The 20954-nt window shown below is 59.3% G+C and overlaps 1 protein-coding gene across 3 annotated transcripts in view; it reads left to right on the top strand.

Moving 5' to 3' along the window:
• LOC121272718 (homeobox protein Meis1-like) overlaps positions 1-20954 on the top strand; it is a 227837-nt gene that overhangs the window by 182445 nt on the left and 24438 nt on the right. For all 3 annotated transcript variants that reach the window (XM_041179489.1, XM_041179490.1, XM_041179491.1), the window contains exon 9: positions 9625-9701. In XM_041179489.1, coding sequence (XP_041035423.1) covers positions 9625-9701 — 77 coding nt within the window. The remainder of the gene's footprint in view (positions 1-9624; positions 9702-20954) is intronic.

The following is a 20954-nucleotide window of genomic DNA, read 5'->3' as shown; positions in this document are numbered from 1 at the left end:
GCACACGCATGTACAAAGGCACGCTTGTACAAGGACACACACAATCACAGGTATAAATACACATATAGGCATGTATGAAGACACACAGATGTGCACGTACAACCGTGCACACTTCTCACACACACACAGACAACGCACATACACACACACACACACACAGATACACACAGACAATGCACACATACACACAGACACACACATACGTATACACACACACACACACACACACACACAAACAGATACACATACACACACACACACACACACACACACACGCACACACAGATACACACACACATACACACACACACACACACACACAGATACACACAGACAACGCACTCACACACACACACACACACACACACACAGATACACACAGACAATGCACACATACACACAGACACACACATACGTATACACACACACACACACACACACACACAGATACACACACACACACACACTTCTCTCTTGGCAGTCCCTCGGGATCGAGGATGACTTGCTTCCACTCTGTTTCATTGGGCTCTGAAGTAGCCGATAAACCCATCGTGCGATCTGCGGACCCTGCCACGCGCAGGGCAGGTGGTGCTTGGAGAGTCGGCTGGATGGGTTGTCGGGAGGCTCCTGCGCTCTGTCCGATGCCTCGTCGGCGCCTCTGCACAGTCCCAACAAGGCCTCTCGAAACGCCCCATGCCTACTCGAATGAGCCTTCTCCATTTTGGTCAGCCACAGGTCAGCGAGATGTTTGATTTCTTCAGGGAAGCCTTAAGGACGTTTCTAAAGCATTTCTGTTATCCTCCTGGGATTCTCCTGCTGCGATCAGGTTCTGAGCAGAGCAGTTACTTTGGGAGTCTGGCATCAGGAACACGAGTGAGTTGACTTGCCTAGCGGAGCTGGTTTTGGCTGGTTAGCAGTTCGATGCTGGGCATGTTGGCTTGGGAGAGGGCGTTGCTTTTGGACCCCCATTTCTTGCCACTGAATTTGGAGGATCTTGCGAAGGCCCTGTTGGTGGTGCTTCTCCAGTACTCTGCTTTGGGTTGTCCCAGTCTCTGGAGCATATAGGAACGTGGGGATCACTGCTGCCCAGTAAACCAGGGCCTTGGTCTCGGGTTTGAGATCCTAGTCTTCAAATCCTCTCTTCCCCAGCCTGCCGAAGGCTGAACTGGCACATTGGAGGCGACGATGACTTTCATCGCCAATGTCTGCCTTCATCTCGAGGAGGCTCCCAAGATGTGGAAACTGGTCCACGTTTCCCAGGGTCTCGCCAGCTCTCGTTCTCCGGCTTCCTCACTGCCGTCCGGCACCTTCGGCTCCAGCAAGCTACCCACAGGCACCGAGTCAATTTACGGAGCAGACGGGAAACTGTTCGCTCTACTCCACCTTCGATCCGAAACCGAAATCGCTCCCACCTCAGGCGCTGAGCTCCGGTAGGGCAGGTGACCCTTGCGTGTGTGCACTCGCTCAGAAACGGAGCTCCAGGTCATTGTCCACCCCCTCGCTGAAGCACATCAGAAGATGGGCCTTTCACCAAACATCCAGGAAACGAATAGAAAAGCAGAAATGCTGCGGAGGCTGGAAATCTTAAACAAGAGCAAAAAAAGAAACGCCGGAGAAGAACAGCAGGTCAGGACAGCCTCTGCGGAGAGAGACAGAGTGAAGGTTTCAGGCCCTGTCACCTTTCACCTCGTACCTAAGGTCCTTTTCCAGCCAGCCCCCAAAGCACGGACACCTTCCCCCATTGATTAGGATCGACACGCTGACATATTCAGGCACAAACAGTCCCTCACGCTCGCACACAGTGGGGCAGGAGGTTTAGGTTGGCGTGTGGGTGCGATCAGTGGGCCTGGGGTCAGCTGGGGAAGGGACTGCTGCCCGCGATTGATCCCCCCGCCCCCCCCCCACCGACCAGGATTTCACTCTGGCCGGCCAATCAACTTCCAGCCAGCGTGAAGTACAGACTGAAGTACAGACAGAAATTAGAATGAATGTTTTTATTTTTTAACGATGGATCGAAATCTCTTCTCTGCCCGTGGATGAGGCTTCGGAAAAAAATGCAAAGGCCGCTTGGCCTTTTCGCCCGCCCGCCAGCCGACTGTAAGGTCGGACAGGCAGTGAAAAGAACTGAAGGCAATTAGATTGTTAATGGCCTCAATGGGCCTTTTAATTGTCGGCGGGGGTGCTGCTGACTCCCGGGTGCACGATATCGCGCGATGACATCGGGACGCTCGCCTAACGCCATCGCCTGTCATTTTACACCCGTTCAGGTCAGGCGTGTGCCCACCAAACAAGCAGAAAATTCTGCCCCTCATTCTCCTACACAAAAACACACACACACACACACAGATACACACAGACACACACATGAATACACACACGAACACACATCCACGCACACACGCACACATACATGAACACACACACACCAACACACACACACACACACACACACACGAACACATGCACACGAACACACCAACACACCAACACACACACACACCAACACGTCAACACACCAACACACACACACACACACTCTCACACGAACTCACACACACACACACACACACAAACACATACACGAACTCTCACACACACACACGAACACACACACACGAACTCACACACACCCACACACACACACACGAACTCACACACACACACACACACACACACACGAACACACACACACACGAACACACACGCACAGACACAAACACACACACACACGAACACACACACACGAGTACACACACAAACACGAACATACACACACACGAACACACACACAAACACACACACGAGCACACACACACACACGAACACACGCACGAGCACACACACAAACATGAACATACACACACACACACGCACACACACACACACACACACAAACACACATGCACGAGCACACACACAAACACGATCATACACACACACAAACACACACACACACACGAACACACACACACGAACTCTCACACACACACACGCACACACACACGCACACACATGAATACACACGCACGAGCACACACACACACACACGAACTCTCACACACACACGCACACACACACACACATGAACACACATGCACGAGCACACACACACACACACACACACACACGAACTCACACACACACACACACACACGAACTCACACACACACGAACTCACACACACACACACACACACACACACACACACGAACACACACACGCATGAGCGCACACACACACACACACAAACTCACACACACACACACACACACACACACACACACAAACAAACACACAAACAAACACACACACACACACAAACAAACACACACACACACGCATGCACGCACCCACATTCACACATTCATATTGCTGGAATTATCTATTTTACTGTTCTGCATGTAATGACCCAAATGTGAGGTAAGTTTCTGGAAATTGTCCAAATGAAAATTGGGCAGCAAATGTTTGGTGTTAAAGCTTCTGGGGTTATTTTGGTAAATGATGGAAACAAGTGCTAAATAGGTGCGATGTTAATAAGACATTCCTGTTTGAAAATCTGGATTTAGTAACATTGAGGCTAATTGCTGCTTAGCATAATGTGAGTTTGACTGGATGTGTTAAACAGAAACACATTCAAGTCTTGCTAAGATGCTATTTCTGTGGAGCAGTCATTTCCACTGGTGGTGTGGAGCACACTGACTGACACACACACACTGACAGGTTTCAGGACTTTTTAATTCTTTCGTGGGATGTGGGTGTCACTGACAAGGCCGGCATTTGTTGCCCATCCCTAATTGCCCTTGAACTGAGCGGCTTGCTCACCCATTCCAGAGGGGCAGTTAAGAGTCAACCCCGATGCTGTGGGTCTGGAGTCACATGTAGGCCAGACCAGGTAAAGAGGGAAGATTTCCTTCCTTAAAGGGAATTAATGATGGGTTTTTATGACAATCGGTGTTATTTGTCATGGTCACCATTACTGAGACTAGCTTTCAATTTCAGATGTTTTATTAATGGAGTTTAAATTCCACCAGCTGTCACAGTGGGATTTGAACTCGTGTCCCCAGAGCCTGGGGCCTCTGAATCACTAGTCCAGCGACGTTACTCTCCTTTGATGGGACGGTTCAGGGACAGAGGGAGAAGCCACACAGACTCTCAGGAGCACAGACTGCTGGAGGGGCTCTAGAAGAGGTGGAATGTCCTGTCCCCAAGAGGATGGGCTCCATTTCACCCTCCTGCCCCTCTCTCTCCTCCAACAACTGCTGCTGCTCTTCCTGGTCTCGTCTCCTCCTCCCACTGCTCCTGCGGACAGAGGGGGCTGATGGCCAAGCACTCTCTTCCTCCGGGTGACTCCTATAAGGTGTTCAAGAAGGTGGAGTAGCAACCCACCTACTCTCTTTAAGAGAAGTCCACAGAGACTTTCTGGAATAAATGCCGATAGAGAGTTGGCGAAGACTTAACAGTGTCCCTGGAGGTCTCCCAGTGGCTCAAAAGCCATTTTCCAACCCCCGGCAGCTAGTGAGGGGTGGGAGGTGTTTACATAGCATTCAAAACCCTCGCCAACACCCTGTTTACTCCAGGACAGCCGGTCACTGTTAGGAGACGATCCGTGACTACTCACTCGGGTTACCAACCCTCCAGAGTTGGCCCGGAGTCTTCAGGAGTTGACGACCAATCAGTTAAAACGCTTCACAGCCCACGAAGTGTTTTTGAAGCGTGAGCTACTGTTGTAACGTAAGGAAGGTGGCAGCCAAGTTGCGCACAGCAAGCTCCCACCAACTGCATTGTGGCAATGAGCAGATAGTCTGGGTTTCCTGGTGTGGGCTGAAGAATAGAATGTCCGTGTTGCTGAAAATAAAGAGACGGGCTTGTCGAAGCTTTTCACCTTGCACTCATCAGGGCAGATTCGCAAGAGTGAAGGGAACAACAATTTGTACTGCATGAGAGGAGAGTATCGGTTGGTTGGCACATGGACTCTGGTAGAGGTGTTGCCGTGGAGTATGTCAGAATTGTGCCGCGATAGCATCTCATCCACCTGGACAGGGAGACAGGGGCTGGATTAAAGGTCCTCTTGAGGCGAATCACTCCACCGGTACTGTGTCGGCTTTGATTGCGCGTCCAAGACTCTGGTGAGAGCCTCCAAACCTGGTCCTAGAACTGAGAACGCTCCCAACCGAGCCAAGATCGGCACAGCTCGGGCTGTCCTGGGAGGGCCCCACTAAGGACTTCGCTGTCCCAAACAGCAGTGCCAATACTCCGAGCTACAAATGAAATTCCTGGCTCTAAGGAAACACCTGCAACATCCCGAGGTTAAAGGTAGCCTCTCATTTTTGTGGTAAACCTGTCTCTGTAAGAACTGTTTAAGACATGGGATTGGGGAAGCGGTCAGTGGGGTGGGGGAGGGAATGATATACATCAAACTTATTTTAAAAACATGTGATTTTCTTTCCCACTCTGACCCGAAAGACTTCTCCCCTGTCCAAAGGTCATAATTAATCATTCAGCGGCACCATCTCTGAGGAAACTTTTGTCCTTTCCCCAGGTTCATTTTGGGTCACAGCTGCTACAAACACAGCAAACATGTTTGTTATGTGGTTATTTGCAATTGGAAACAGAGGGAAGAGGCAGCATGATCCAGTCTCCCATGGCAACCCCCTGGGGCCTATCCTGCTGCCAGGCCTAGGAGTGTGGACGGAGGCCTGTGTTTTCGACAGGCCCCATCCGTCAACCTGCTGTCAAGTGCCTATGACACAGGCCTTAGTGTGAAGAGACACTGAGGCCCAGGGCTCATCCATCACAGGGCCTGTCAGATAAGAAACAGAGAGGCCACCAAAGCCACGGCCTGTAAAAGGCTAGCCCCAGCAGCTTTTTCTTTCCACCAGCTTTAAATGGATCATAATGTTATCTGCCATCTGTTGTCACCACACTTCAAACAACTGAGGAAAGAAAGACACATTCAGCCTGTAATTAGATGGCTAAAGTTGTGATCTTTTGTGGCTGCTAGATTTCAGTTATGTGGTCAAAACGCTTCAGGCCATCTTTAACCAATTCTCACGGACCCTACCTCACACCTTCCAGTGGATCCGGGCCCCATAATAATTAGCCCCCCCCTCCCACTGACCCCCACCGACCCCCGAGCTGTTAAAAGCCAATAGTGAAGGGCAAGGGGGTGGGGTGGGGGGTGGGGGGTGGGATGCATTTATATAGTGGCCTTCCACAGCCTCAAGGGCAACCCCCACCGCGCTTGGCGGACACTGACGCCCGTCCGGAGAGCCCAGGCCGCCCCCTCGATGTCGGGGGACTCGGTGCCCGGCTGGGGGCACAGCAAGATCCCGCGGCGGGCAACGCAGCAAGGGGCCGGGGCGATCCGGTTTTTTTTTTCTCCTTCTTCTTCTTCTTCTTCTTCAGTGCGGGCTGAGGGATACGGATTGTAGGCCGGGACGCCGGGGAGGAACGCCGCTGTTCTCTCCCGACGCGTGCCCTGGCACCTTTCACGCCTGAGAGAACGCGCGACAGCTCACGCAAAGGAAAAAAGGAGCAGCGGGCGGAGGCCTGCGGCCCTGGTAACCGCCGGGCAGCGCCAGCCTGGACATTGTGCTCAAATCCGGCAAATTCACCAGCAGGGTGGGCGCGCTCCCATGCCCACGGCGCACCCACCCCCCGCCCCCCCCCCCCCCTCTCGGGCCGGCGCCCGCAGTATCGAGGCACCGGTTGCGGTTAATCGGCCGCGTCGTCCGCACTCCCTGGCGCCAGCTCTTCCGCTCCGAGCTTCGCCACGGCAACCGGTCACCGGGAGGGCAGGGGGAGCGTTTCAGGGCCCGTCCTCAAAGCACTGCCCCCCCTCCCCACCCCCAACACCCCCACCCCAAGCCCGCCATCTTGTCCGATCCGATGTCCTTCATTAAATCCTGCCCAGCGTCCATGGGGCGAGGGGAGCGGAGACTTACTCCCGCTTCAAACTCTGAGCCTTGGAGTGGATCTTTTACAGCTCCGTTGACCGCTTGCCTGGAGGTGGACGCTTGGATTCCTCTCAACAATGAGCACCTTGAGCCTTTGGGCCAAAATCTTTAGTTTCTTTTCATTTCCCTTACCAAACCCATAAAAGAGTCAGCCAGGCTGGTGTCCATGAGCCACACCGAGGGCTGGGACTGCCCCCACTACGTAACCAGGTCCCGAATGATAATTGCCCGAGGTTGCCACAGAGTCAGAAGGCTGGGTGAGTTTGAGTTCTACTCCAGAGGGTGGAGTATAAAACCCGGTGCGGTCCTAATGGACGGTGAGACTGTTGGAGGCGCTGTCTTTTCAGGCCATGTGTTAAAACAAGGCCCGGGCCTGCTCTCTCAGCCGGCCTACATCGTCTGCCGATCCACCTCGCCTCCCTGTTAAAATTCTCATCCTTGTTTTCAAACCACTCCATGGCCTCACCCCTCCCTGTGTGGGGAATCCCCTCTAGCCCCACAACCCTCTGAGGTATCTGCGCCAGTTCTGGTCTCTTTAGCATCCACAATTATAATTTCTCCACCACTCATGGCCGCACCTTCAGTTTCCTGGGCCCCAAGCTCTGGAATTCCCTCCTCAAACCTCTCTACCTCACTTCCCTCCTTTAAGACACTCTTTAAAACCTACCTCTTTGACCAAGCTTTTAGTCACCTGATCTAATATCTCCTTATGCAGCCCGGTGTCATACTTAGTTTTATAATGTTCCTGTGAAGCACGTTTGGGTATCTTTATTACATTAAAGACAGGAGGATGACAGTGCAGCAACAGCGTCACCGGGACTGGTAATCCAGAGGCCCGGACTAATGCTCTGGAGACACGGGTTCAAATCCCACCACGGTAGCTGGTAGAATTTAAATTCGATTAATGAATCTGGAATGTAGAGTGAGCCTCAGTGATGGTGACCATGACAGCTATCTTCGACTGTTTTAAAAAACCCATCTGGTTCACTAAACCACCGGTGTACTTGGCTGCGCTGTTGCTGGTCGTCATCTTGCCTCTAGTTTAAAAGTTCATTAAAGTGTGTTCCCATGTCCTTCAAAATAACATTGCTGCCGGCTTAACTAAGAAAATGCCCCTTTAGGGAGGGGAATCTGTCTTCCTTACCCGGTCTGGCCTACATGTGACTCCAGACCCACAGCAACGTGGTTGACTCTTAAATGCCCCTCTGAAATGGCCACTCAGTTCAAGGGCAAGGAGGGGCGGGCAATGAATGCTGCCCCTTGTCAGCGACTCCCACATCCCACGAAAGAATAAAGACACCGAGTAAATAATTTGCTGCTGTCGTTGGTGAATATGAAAGATCCTCGTCACAGCTGGAGGAAGAACAGGAGGGTTCGGCCCGGTTTTCACCTGTCGGTGCAGGCTCGATGGGCCGAAGGGCCTCTTCTGCCCTTGAGCGGCTTCTCTGTGATTCTGGTGTCCTGACCAATGCCTGACCCTCCGCCAGCGCCCAGCGGGAAAGACACAGGCCATCTGGTCAAGCTGACGTCTGTGGGATCCTGCTGTGCAGAAATTGGCCGTGGCGGTTCGGCGACCTTCCAGCGGCGACTGGGCTTCGGGCGGTGGGAGGGGGATTTCTCTCGGTGAGACCGTGGAGCTCTCCCTGAGGAGGCGAGAGACGCTGTCGTTGGAGCCGCCGGGTGTGGCCATTGCTTTCTTCTGACGTTAACAGTGACGTTTGGCGCACCCCTGGCACTCCTGCCCCTTGGCCCGCACCCGTTATCTTGTCGGCCTCGTTTACTCTCAGCTTCCAGAACAAGTTTGCAGATCATCTCGGCCCTTAAAGGGTTGAAGCATTGGAACTCTGGAGAGCTCGATCCCAGCTCTTCATTTGACTGCGATGAAATTTGCCCTCGGGATTAGCAGCAATGATTGTTTCCATGGCTGAGCTGTGCCCTGTGTTTTGAATTAAATGATCAAGACAGCGATACCGCTGACAGGAGGATCAGAGCCGGAGAGAGGGAGAAGGAGAGAGGGCGGTGGGGGGGGGTGGGTGGGTGGTGGGGGGTTTTGCTTGTGGGGGGGTGTGGGGTGGAAGAGAGAGAGATTGAGAGAAAGACAGAAACCCCAAGGAAGAATTGAGAGCAATCTGGCATTTCTGTCATAGCCCCTTTCACGACTCCCCCCACCCACCCTCCCCCCAGGCTGCTTCGCAGACACTTTTGAAACTCTGGCAACGGAGGCCAGCTTGCGCACAGCAAGATCCCACCATGAGATGACGGGCGGATGTGAGCTGTTTTGCTTCGGCGCTGTTGGCTGAGGGATAAGCCCAGTCCAGGGCACGGTGGGTGGGTGAACTCTCCTGCCCTCCTTCCAGATAGCGCCAAGGGGCTCAAGGCGGGGGGGGGGGCTCACCGCCAGCTCCTGCAGGGGCAATTAGGGGCGGGCGATGAATGCCGCCCCGGGAATGAGTGGCGTGGACCCGGTTCCCCCCGACTGCATCCGCCGCTCCCGCTCAGCCCAGCTTAGCCCCTGTTATTTCACCCCCTCCTGCCCCATGTTGCTGCTTTGTTCCTGTTGTTGACTGAAAGGGAGGGGCCCTTCGGCCCGGTGGGGGGGGTGCTGGGAGCCGAGGGGTTGCGGGCCGCCAGTAACTCTACCCTCTTGTGTCGTCCCCTCCTTTTTCAGCACCCGTACCCATCGGAGGAGCAGAAGAAGCAGCTGGCGCAGGACACAGGCCTCACCATCTTGCAAGTGAACAACTGGTGAGTGAGACGGGCATCCTGGTGGGTGTTGACATGGTGGGGGGGTGTGGGGTGGGGGGGGGTGGTGCTGACTCTCTCTCCCCCGGAAGGACGCTCCGAAAGAGCATCGGAGGTGGGGGGTGGTGGGGGGTGGGGGGGGAGGGTTCTCAAAGAATCCGGGACCCCGCCGGGTTTATCCGATTCGAGGCTCCCGATTAGCCCCCCCTGAAATCGTTGGGGCCCATTGCGAGGCCCAGGACTCAGACTGGGCCCGGGGGGTGGTGACGGGGGCGGGCAGAGAATTCCCTGGGAAGTTTCTCTCGGCTACGTTGAATAGTCGAGCAGCCTCCGGGGAATCATGATTCTCTGTCGTGCGCTATGAAGCAAATATAACCAAGCACCTTCCCCCAACCACCACCGCACCCCCCCACCACCCCACCACCACAACCACAAGGCATCCGGAACCCCCCCCTACAGGAGCCAGGGTGGGTGGGGGGAGGCTGACCCATCATTGCATATCCACCAGGAGCCGGGCAAAGGACCCAGCTCCACCCCTGGGCCCGGCACCGAGCGGTAGCTCCGGCATTCCCGCCTGCGCCCCGAAACCCTCAGCTGAGGAACTCAGACCCCGCGCGGGTGTGGGGGGGGTGGGGAGGGTCGAGCCGGGGGCAGAATAGGCCCGAAGGGGCTGAAAGGCCTCCTCCTCCCCTTCCCGCGCTGCCTCCCCTCAGCTCCCGGGGGGGCCACGCCGGTTCCTGGACCGGGGGTTCCGGCCGGGCCTGCCCTCGTGTCCCTGAGCCCAGCACTTCGGGGGCCCGTCGCTGGAGGAGCGACGGTCTTGAAGACCGGGGCCTCCCCTCCTCCGGCGAGGGCCAAACCCCCGGCTCCAAAGGCACCGAGCCCCCGGGCCCCAGGCCCCGGGAGGGCCCACCGCTGCCCCCCCGGAATGCAGGGGACGGTCGTCCAGGCGAGTAGGCCCGAGTAGGCCCGAGTAGGCCCGAGTAGGCCCGAGTAGGCCCGAGAGCAGCCTCCCACCCCCACGGACTGCCATTTCACGCTGGCTGGTGCGGCGAATTAACGGCGCTGCCGGGGAGGGTGGCGGGGGGGTGGGGGGGGGGTGGGGTGGGTTGGCGGAAGTCTGCCCACGCCTGGGGGGTTTGGGGGTTGGCGGGGGGGGGTGGTAGTTGGGGGGGGTTGCGCTGGGCTAGGCCGGGCTGCCTCAGGGGAGCAGCCAAAGAATCGGAGGAACGAAAATAAAGGTTTTTTTAAGGATGATGTAAACAAGCGACTCAGTCACGGGGAAGACGTTTAAAACGACGGGGGAAGCGTGTTTGCCGGATGTTTATTTACCGTCGGGAAACCCCATCCCCCCCTTCTCTCCCTCCCGTGGACGAGGTTTCGCTAAAGAGGCAAAAGGCCCCCCCCCCACCCACCCCCGGTCAGTTCATCTGTCCGCCGGTCGAGCGGGTCAAACATGGTAGCGAGAAACACAGATTGATTCATTGCTTCGGGGCCTTGACCGGCCCCTTCATTGTCGGGGAGCGCGGTGCTGAACCCCCGCCCCGGGCGCACCCGCCGACCGAGGCTGCGCGGTGAGACCGGGACCCTCGCCCCACACCTTCGCGTGTGACCTTACGCCCGATCGGAAAGTCCTGCCCATCGGGCAAAGGCGTTGAAAGATACGGAGTCAATGCTGATCGATGGAGTTAAGACACAAATCAGACCGAGGCCCAGCTGAATGGGGGGGCAGCGTCGGGGGGTGGGGGGGGGGGGGGGGGTTGGTGGGTGGGGGAGGAACAGCTTCAAAGGGGCCGAATGGCCTCCCTCTGCTCCTCCTGTTCTCCGATCTCAGGGACTGTAGTGATCGACCCTCCGGCCGCGGATGCTTCAGGCTGAACGGTCAATCACACGGCTCTGCCTGTGGCTCACACCCAGCGGTCAGAGGGCCGGTCACCGGCGCTCCCACAGAGACTGACTGGACCCCCTCCTCCTCCACCCCCCCCACCCCCCAACATCGGAACGCGAGACTAGGCGGCCTGAGGGTTTTCCGTCTGTTCCTGGCGATCGCCGGGCAACGCGTCAGGAAAAGAGGGTCAGGAATTTCGGCCACTGGCCAGTGGGAAGGTGGCACCATTTTGTCCTCCATTTTCTGCCACCTGCTTTGGGGCCTGAGCAACCCCCAACCCCCCAACCCCACACCCCCCACCCCTCCTCCCCCACCCCTCCTCCCCCACCCCTCCTCCCTCCTCCCCCACCCCTCCTCCCCCACCCCTCCTCCCCCACCCCTCCTCCCTCCTCCCCCACCCCTCCTCCCACCACCCCTCCTCCCCCACCCCTCCTCCCTCACCCCTCCTCCCCCACCCCTCCTCCCCCACCCCTCCTCCCTCCTCCCCCACCCCTCCTCCCCCACCCCTCCTCCCCCACCCCTCCTCCCTCCTCCCCCACCCCTCCTCCCACCACCCCTCCTCCCCCACCCCTCCTCCCCCACCCCTCCTCCCCCACCCCTCCTCCCCCACCCCTCCTCCCCCACCCCTCCTCCCACCACCCCTCCTCCCCCACCCCTCCTCCCTCACCCCTCCTCCCCCACCCCTCCTCCCCCACCCCTCCTCCCTCCTCCCCCACCCCTCCTCCCCCACCCCTCCTCCCCCACCCCTCCTCCCTCCTCCCCCACCCCTCCTCCCCCACCCCTCCTCCCACCACCCCTCCTCCCCCACCCCTCCTCCCCCACCCCTCCTCCCTCACCCCTCCTCCCCCACCCCTCCTCCCACCACCCCTCCTCCCCCACCCCTCCTCCCACCACCCCTCCTCCCCCACCCCTCCTCCCTCCTCCCCCACCCCTCCTCCCCCACCCCTCCTCCCTCACCCCCCACCCCTCCTCCCCCACCCCTCCTCCCCCACCCCTCCTCCCCCACCCCTCCTCCCTCCTCCCTCCTCCCTCCTCCCCCACCCCTCCTCCCCCACCCCTCCTCCCTCCTCCCTCCTCCCTCCTCCCCCACCCCTCCTCCCCCACCCCTCCTCCCACCACCCCTCCTCCCCCACCCCTCCTCCCTCACCCCTCCTCCCCACCCCTCCTCCCACCACCCCTCCTCCCCACCCCTCCTCCCCCACCCCTCCTCCCCCACCCCTCCTCCCTCACCCCTCCTCCCCCACCCCTCCTCCCACCACCCCTCCTCCCCCACCCCTCCTCCCCCACCCCTCCTCCCTCACCCCTCCTCCCCCACCCCTCCTCCCACCACCCCTCCTCCCCCACCCCTCCTCCCCCACCCCTCCTCCCCCACCCCTCCTCCCCCACCCCTCCTCCCACCACCCCTCCTCCCTCACCCCTCCTCCCCCACCCCTCCTCCCACCACCCCTCCTCCCCCACCCCTCCTCCCCCACCCCTCCTCCCCCACCCCTCCTCCCCCACCCCTCCTCCCTCCTCCCTCCTCCCTCCTCCCCCACCCCTCCTCCCCCACCCCTCCTCCCTCCTCCCCCACCCCTCCTCCCTCACCCCCCACCCCTCCTCCCCCACCCCTCCTCCCCCACCCCTCCTCCCCCACCCCTCCTCCCTCCTCCCTCCTCCCTCCTCCCCCACCCCTCCTCCCCCACCCCTCCTCCCTCCTCCCCCACCCCTCCTCCCTCACCCCCCACCCCTCCTCCCCCACCCCTCCTCCCCCACCCCTCCTCCCCCACCCCTCCTCCCTCCTCCCTCCTCCCTCCTCCCCCACCCCTCCTCCCCCACCCCTCCTCCCTCCTCCCCCACCCTCCTCCCTCACCCCCCACCCCTCCTCCCCCACCCCTCCTCCCTCCTCCCCCACCCCTCCTCCCCCACCCCTCCTCCCTCCTCCCCCACCCCTCCTCCCCCACCCCTCCTCCCTCACCCCTCCTCCCTCCTCCCCCACCCCTCCTCCCCCACCCCTCCTCCCTCACCCCTCCTCCCTCCTCCCCCACCCCTCCTCCCTCCTCCCCCACCCCTCCTCCCCCACCCCTCCTCCCCCACCCCTCCTCCCTCCTCCCCCACCCCTCCTCCCCCACCCCTCCTCCACTCCCCACCCCTCCTCCACTCCCCACCCCTCCTCCACTCCACACCCCCCACCCCTCCTCCCCCACCCCTCCTCCCTCCTCCCCCACCCCTCCTCCCCCACCCCTCCTCCCCCACCCCTCCTCCCCCACCCCTCCTCCCCCACCCCTCCTCCCCCACCCCTCCTCCCTCACCCCTCCTCCCCCACCCCTCCTCCCTCCTCCCCCACCCCTCCTCCCCCACCCCTCCTCCCCCACCCCTCCTCCCCCACCCCTCCTCCCCCACCCCTCCTCCCCCTCCCCCCCACCCCCCACCCCTCCTCCCCCACCCCTCCTCCCCCTCCCCCCCACCCCCCACCCCTCCTCCCCCACCCCTCCTCCCCCACCCCTCCTCCCCCTCCCCCCCACCCCCCACCCCTCCTCCCCCACCCCTCCTCCCCCACCCCTCCTCCCCCTCCCCCCCACCCCCCACCCCTCCTCCCCCACCCCTCCTCCCCCACCCCTCCTCCCCCAACCCCACCCCTCCTCCCCCACCCCTCCTCCCCCACCCCTCCTCCCCCAACCCCACCCCTCCTCCCCCACCCCTCCTCCCTCACCCCTCCTCCCCCACCCCTCCTCCCCCACCCCTCCTCCCCCACCCCTCCTCCCCCACCCCTCCTCCCCCACCCCTCCTCCCCCAACCCCCCACCCCCCACCCGTCCTCCCCCCCCCTCCCCCCCGCGGCCCAATCAGAAAGGGGGAGGCGGGCGACGCTCTCCCCGTGGACGCGGTTCGATTCACCGTGAGGCCTGGGGAGGAGAGACTGATCTCCTCGGTGCTGATGTTTTTCAGAATTAACCAGAGAAAGTAAACCAGCAAACACAGTTTTATTATTTCTCCTCAGGCCCGTCTGATCTCTCTCCCCCTGAGCAGTGCCCCCCACCTCCCCCCTCCACCCCCCCCATCCCCCCTTCCCCCTCCCCACCCCCCCCCCCACCCCTCCTCCGGCAGTGCGAGGAGATTAAACCCTCATTTCCCGGGCTGTTGGCAACCCCTGCGGGCGTGGGGTGGGTATGGGGTCCCTGTACCCAGGGCAGCGAGGGGCGCCGCGGACAGCGCCGCTTTGGCCGCTTCGGCCGCTGGCCAGCCACGTGACCGGCGGCCGGCCGGTGTCCGGCGTTAAATCGGGGAAGCCCCTCACGCCCGGCGCTCGGAGAGATTCCCCAGCTTTGCACCGGCTGTGAATCCCGGTGTGGCGCAGCCGATCCATCCGCAGGGCGTTCACAACATCTAGTGGCCGTAGCAGGAACTGCACGCCCCGGATCTCTCCTTGTGCTCGGGGGGAGAGAGACAGAGACAGAGAGAGAGAGAGAGAGAGGGACTTTCTGTGGCCTTAAAGCCGTCCGCAGCCAGCATTTCTCCCCGGGAGATTGCTTAATGTCCCACCTTGGGGAAGCAGCATGGAGTCTCTGAGCCTACCTAACCCTCATGTCTTATCCTATGTCTTGTGTTTACATGGGTGCTCTGGAGAGCCACTGTTAACATGTTAACTGTTACTCTGCCCTGCTGCATTATTTTAAAATTCTCAGCCTTGTTTTCAGACCACTCCATCACCTCAGCCTCCCCCACCCCCCCCCATGTCGAAAGCCTCCTCTCACCCCCTCAACCCTCTGACCTCTGCGTGCCTCCAATTCCACCGCCTGGTGCATCACCGACTCCCTTTGCTCCACCATCAGCAACCACACCTTCAGCTGCCAGGGCCCTGAGCTCTGAACGTCCCTCCCTAAACAACCACAACGGCGGGGACTTATCTCTCGATAGGGGCCTTATCACAGAATGAGAGGTCCCAAGGTGACCCACAGGAGGGCTGGGCTATAAAACAGAGTGTGAGACCCAGACACATGAGGAGGTCTTAGGTCAGGCGGCCAAAAGCTTGTTCAAAGAGTTTTAAGGAGCGTCTCAAAGGAAGAAAGTGAGGCCGAGGGGTGTAGGGTGGGAGGGGGGAGGTGTAGGGTGGGGGGGTGGTGTAGGGTGGGGGGGGGGGAGGTGTAGTGTTGGCAGGGGGGGTTGGTGTAGGGTGGGAGGGGGGTGGTGTAGGGTTGGGTGAGGGGGTGGTGTAGGGTTGGGGGGGTGGTGTAGGGTTGGGGGGGTGGTGTAGGGGTCGGGGGGGTGGTGTAGGGTGGGAGGGGATGTTGTAGGGTTGGGGGGGAGGTGTAGGGTTGGGGGCGGTGTAGGGTTGGGGGGGAGGTGTAGAGTGGGAGGGGGTGGTGTAGGGTTGGGGGGGGTGGTGTAGGGTTGGGGGGGAGGTGTAGAGTGGGAGGGGGTGGTGTAGGGTTGGGGGGGGTGGTGTAGGGTTGGGGGGGAGGTGTAGAGTGGGAGGGGGTGGTGTAGGGTTGGGTGAGGGGGTGGTGTAGGGGTGGGAGGGGGTGTTGTAGAGGTGAGGGGGTGGTGTAGGGGTGGGGGGGGTGGTGTAGAGGTGAGGGGGTGGTGTAGGGTTGGGTGAGGGGGTGGTGTAGGGGTGGGGGGGTTGGTGTAGAGGTGAGGGGGTGGTGTAGGGTTGGGTGAGGGGGTGGTGTAGGGGTGGGGGGGTTGGTGTAGGTTTGGGGGGGGTGGTGTAGGGTTGGGTGAGGGGGTGGTGTAGGGGTGGGGGGGGTGGTGTAGGGGTGGGGGGGGTGGTGTAGAGGTGAGGGGGTGGTGTAGGGTTGGGTGAGGGGGTGGTGTAGGGGTGGGGGGGTTGGTGTAGGTTTGGGGGGGGTGGTGTAGGGTTGGGTGAGGGGGTGGTGTAGGGGTGGGGGGGGTGGTGTAGGGGTGGGGGGGTGGTGTAGGGTTGGGTGAGGGGGGTGGTGTAGAGGTTGAGGGGGGTGGTGTAGGGTTGGGTGAGGGGGTGGTGTAGGGGTGGGGGGGGTGGTGTAGGGTGGGGGGGGTGGTGTAGGGTGGGGGGGGTGGTGTAGGGGTGGGGGGGTGGTGTAGGGTTGGGTGAGGGGGTGGTGTAGGGTTGGGGGGGGTGGTGTAGGGTTGGGTGAGGGGGTGGTGTAGGGTTGGGGGGGTGGTGTAGGGTGGGGGGGTGGTGTAGGGTTGGGTGAGGGGTTGGTGTAGGGGTGGGGGGGGTGGTGTAGGGTGGGGGGGGGTGGTGTAGGGTTGGGTGAGGGGGGTGGTGTAGAGGTTGAGGGGGGTGGTGTAGGGTTGGGTGAGGGGGTGGTGTAGGGGTGGGGGGGGTGGTGTAGGGTTGGGGGGGGTGGTGTAGGGTTGGGTGAGGGGGTGGTGTAGGGTTGGGGGGGGTGGTGTAGGGTTGGGTGAGGGGGTGGTGTAGGGTTGTGTGAGGGGGTGGTGTAGGGTTGGAGGGGTGGTGTAGGGTGGGGGGGTGGTGTAGGGGTGGGGGGGGTGGTGTAGGGTTGGGTGAGGGGGTGGTGTAGGGGTGGGGGGGGTGATGTAGGGTGGGGGGGTGGTGTAGGGTTGGGTGAGGGGGTGGTGTAGGGTTGGGGGGGTGGTGTAGGGTGGGGGGGTGGTGTAGGGTTGGGTGAGGGGTTGGTGTAGGGGTGGGGGGGGGGTGGTGTAGGGTGGGGGGGGTGGTGTAGGGTTGGGTGAGGGGGGTGGTGTAGAGGTTGAGGGGGGTGGTGTAGGGTTGGGTGAGGGGGTGGTGTAGGGTTGGGTGAGGGGGTGGTGTAGGGGTGGGGGGGGTGGTGTAGGGTGGGGGGGGTGGTGTAGGGTTGGGTGAGGGGGGTGGTGTAGAGGTTGAGGGGGGTGGTGTAGGGTTGGGTGAGGGGGTGGTGTAGGGGTGGGGGGGGTGGTGTAGGGGTGGGGGGGGTGGTGTAGGGTTGGGGGGGGTGGTGTAGGGTTGGGTGAGGGGGTGGTGTAGGGTTGGGGGGGGTGGTGTAGGGTTGGGTGAGGGGGTGGTGTAGGGTTGTGTGAGGGGGTGGTGTAGGGTTGGGGGGGTGGTGTAGGGTGGGGGGGTGGTGTAGGGGTGGGGGGGTGGTGTAGGGTTGGGTGAGGGGGTGGTGTAGGGGTGGGGGGGGTGATGTAGGGTGGGGGGGTGGTGTAGGGTTGGGTGAGGGGGTGGTGTAGGGTTAGGGGGGTGGTGTAGAGGTGGGGGGTGGGGGTGGTGTAGAGGTGGGGGTTGGTGGTGGTGTAGGGTTGGGGGGTGGTGTAGATGTGGGGGATGGGGGTGGTGTAGGGTTGGGGGGAGTGGTGTAGAGGTGGGGGGTGGGAGTGGTGTAGGGTTGGGGGGGTGGTGTAGGGTTGGGGGGGGTGGTGTAGAGGTGGGGGGTGGGGGTGGTGTAGGGTTGGGTGAGGGGGTGGTGTAGGGTTGGGTGAAAGGGTGGTGTAGGGTTGGGGGGGTGGTGTAGGGTTGGGGGGGGTGGTGTAGGGTTGGGGGGGTGGTGTAGAGGTGGGGGGTGGGGGTGGTGTAGGGTTGGTGGGGTGGTGTAGGGTTGGGGGGGTGGTGTAGGGTTGGGGGGGGTGGTGTAGAGGTGGGGGGTGGGGGTGGTGTAGGGTTGGGGGGGGTGGTGTAGGGTTGGGGGGGTGTTGTAGGGTTGGGGGGGTGGTGTAGAGGTGGGGGTGGGGGTGGTGTAGGGTTGGGGGGGTGGTGTAGGGTTGGGTGAGGGGGTGGTGTAGGGTTGGGGGGGGTGGTGTAGGGTTGGGGGGGTGGTGTAGGGTTGGGTGAGGGAGTGGTGTAGGGTTGGGGGGGTGGTGTAGGGTTGGGGGGGGTGGTGTAGGGTTGGGGGAGGTGGTGTAGAGGTGGGGGGTGTGGGTGGTGTAGGGTTGGGTGAGGGGGTGGTGTAGGGTTGGGTGAGGGAGTGGTGTAGGGTTGGGGGGGTGGTGTAGGGTTGGGGGGGGTGGTGTAGGGTTGGGGGAGGTGGTGTAGAGGTGGGGGGTGTGGGTGGTGTAGGGTTGGGTGAGGGGGTGGTGTAGGGTTGGGTGAGGGGGTGGTGTAGGGGTGGGGGGGGTGGTGTAGGGGTGGGGGGGATGGTGTAGAGCTGGGTGGGGGGGGGTATCCCAGAGCTTGGAGCCGAGGCACCCGAAGGCACAGCCACCAATCGTGGAGCAATTTTAACTTTCCTTATCATTTTTGTGGGATGTGGGCATCGCTGGCAAGGCCAGCATTCGGTGCCCATGAGCTTACGAGGCCATTTCAGAGGGCACTTAAGAGTCAACATTGCTGTGGGGTCTGGAGTCACGTGTAGGCCAGACCGGGTAAGGACAGCAGATTTCCTTTCTAAAGGGGCATCAGTGGCATTGAATAGTTATCACCTTTACTGAGCCTGGCTTTTATATTGCAGGTTTATTAATTATTATTAATAATTTACTATTAATTGAATTTAAATTCCACCAGCTGCCAGGGTGGGATTTGAACCTGTGCCCCCAGGGTTGCCGGACTGGTAAACAGGGGGCCTCACCAGCCTCTAAGGTCCAGACCCCGTATTGAGTATCAGTGACATGAAACAACTTGGGGTATAGTTTCCACTTGATGTGGAGAGCCTTTATTAAGGCACTAAGTGATGCTATATACTCACAGTAAAACCCCTGTGCAGGAACTGGTCCCCGGGTGGTCAGCAACAATGTCCCTGAGAGCTGTATCCCTGGTCCCTTGGCATATAAGGCAATGTCTTAAATCGAGTTGTCCGATTGGGTTATTGATCCCACCCTGGGCCATGAGTAGCTCAGATATCTCAGAAGGTTGTGGGGCTGGAGGAGATTACATAGATAGGGAGGGGCGAGGCCATGGAGGGATTTGAAAACAAGGATGAGTGGGAGCATGGTGGAGCCAAAGGGACCCCAAACCCTAAAATCAAGATGTCGTTTGACTGGGAGCCAGTGTTGGTCAGTCGGGGCTGATAAACGAGCACGACTTGCTTCAAGCTAAGACACGGGCAGCTGGGTTTTGGATGACCTCAAGTTTACAGGAGGGTAGAATGTGGGAGACCTGCCTGGAGTGTGTTGGAATAGTCGAGTCTGGAGGTAACGAAGGCACGGACAAGGAACTTCACTGCCTCCCTGAATACTCTCTCCTCCTTTACAACACTCCTACAAACCTCTTTGACCAAGCTTTTGGTCATCTGTCTTAATAGCTGCCGATGTGTCAGTGGCATATATCATTTGATAATCTCTCCTCAGAAACAATGTGCAATGTTTGATGACTTTAAGATCACGATATAAATGAATGGTATCGTTGTAATGATATCACACAGCACTGCTATATTGTAATGACATTACACTGCACTGTTATACAGATTATACTTCACTCAGGTATAATTGTATATCCTGTCTGCCCACACTTCAATAGAAAGGAGTTGGAGAGAGGATTAGAAGATTTTGAGTTGTTGGGGGGTGCCTGCTCTACGATCAAGAGAGAATGAGAAGATTTTGAGTTGATGGGGGGTACCTGCTCTACGATCGAGAGAGAATGAGAAGATTTTGAGTTGTTGGGGGGTACCTGCTCTACGATCGAGAGAGAATGAGAAGATTTTGAGTTGTTGGGGGGTACCTGCTCTACAATCGAGAGAGAATGAGAAGATTTTGAGTTGTTGGGGGGTACCTGCTCTACAATCGAGAGAGAATGAGAAGATTTTGAGTTGTTGGGGGGTACCTGCTCTACGATCGAGAGAGAATGAGAAGATTTTGAGTTGTTGGGGGGTACCTGCTCTACAATCGAGAGAGAATGAGAAGATTTTGAGTTGTTGGGGGGTATCTGCTCTATGATCGAGAGAGAATGAGAAGATTTTGAGTTGTTGGGGGGTACCTGCTCTACAATCGAGAGAGAATGAGAAGATTTTGAGTTGTTGGGGGGTACCTGCTCTACGATCGAGAGAGAAAGAGAAGATTTTGAGTTGTTGGGGGGTACCTGCTCTACGATCGAGAGAGAATGAGAAGATTTTGAGTTGTTGGGGGGTACCTGCTCTACAATCGAGAGAGAATGAGAAGATTTTGGGTCATATCTGTTCTACGATCTCTTTTACTTCCCCAAATGGCTTGGAAGTTGGCACAAGAGGGTTGTTGTTGGGGAGCGGCAAAGCATCAGGAAGAATCAAGAGGGCACAGACTGGCTGGGGTGACTGGCACGGCGAGATGCCAATGCAGCCAAACGTGCAGCAGTAGACACCTAATGAAGGGTCAATTTCTGTAAATAGCCAGGTTATCCTTGGAGTGCAGAAGTGGAGGGGTTTAGAGTTGCAGGTATCTAAATAAGTCCAGGGAAACAGGTATCGGCCGGGCAGCTCCGGTTGAAGAGCTAGCACCGACAGGATGGGCTGAGTGGACTCCTCCAGTGGTGCGATATTGCCCAGCTACTTCAGGATTGCT

The sequence above is a fragment of the Carcharodon carcharias genome, chromosome 34 (assembly GCF_017639515.1).
Source record: "Carcharodon carcharias isolate sCarCar2 chromosome 34, sCarCar2.pri, whole genome shotgun sequence".
Classification (NCBI taxonomy): Eukaryota; Metazoa; Chordata; class Chondrichthyes; order Lamniformes; family Lamnidae; genus Carcharodon; species Carcharodon carcharias.
This window is presented reverse-complemented; position numbering and strand designations above follow the sequence as displayed.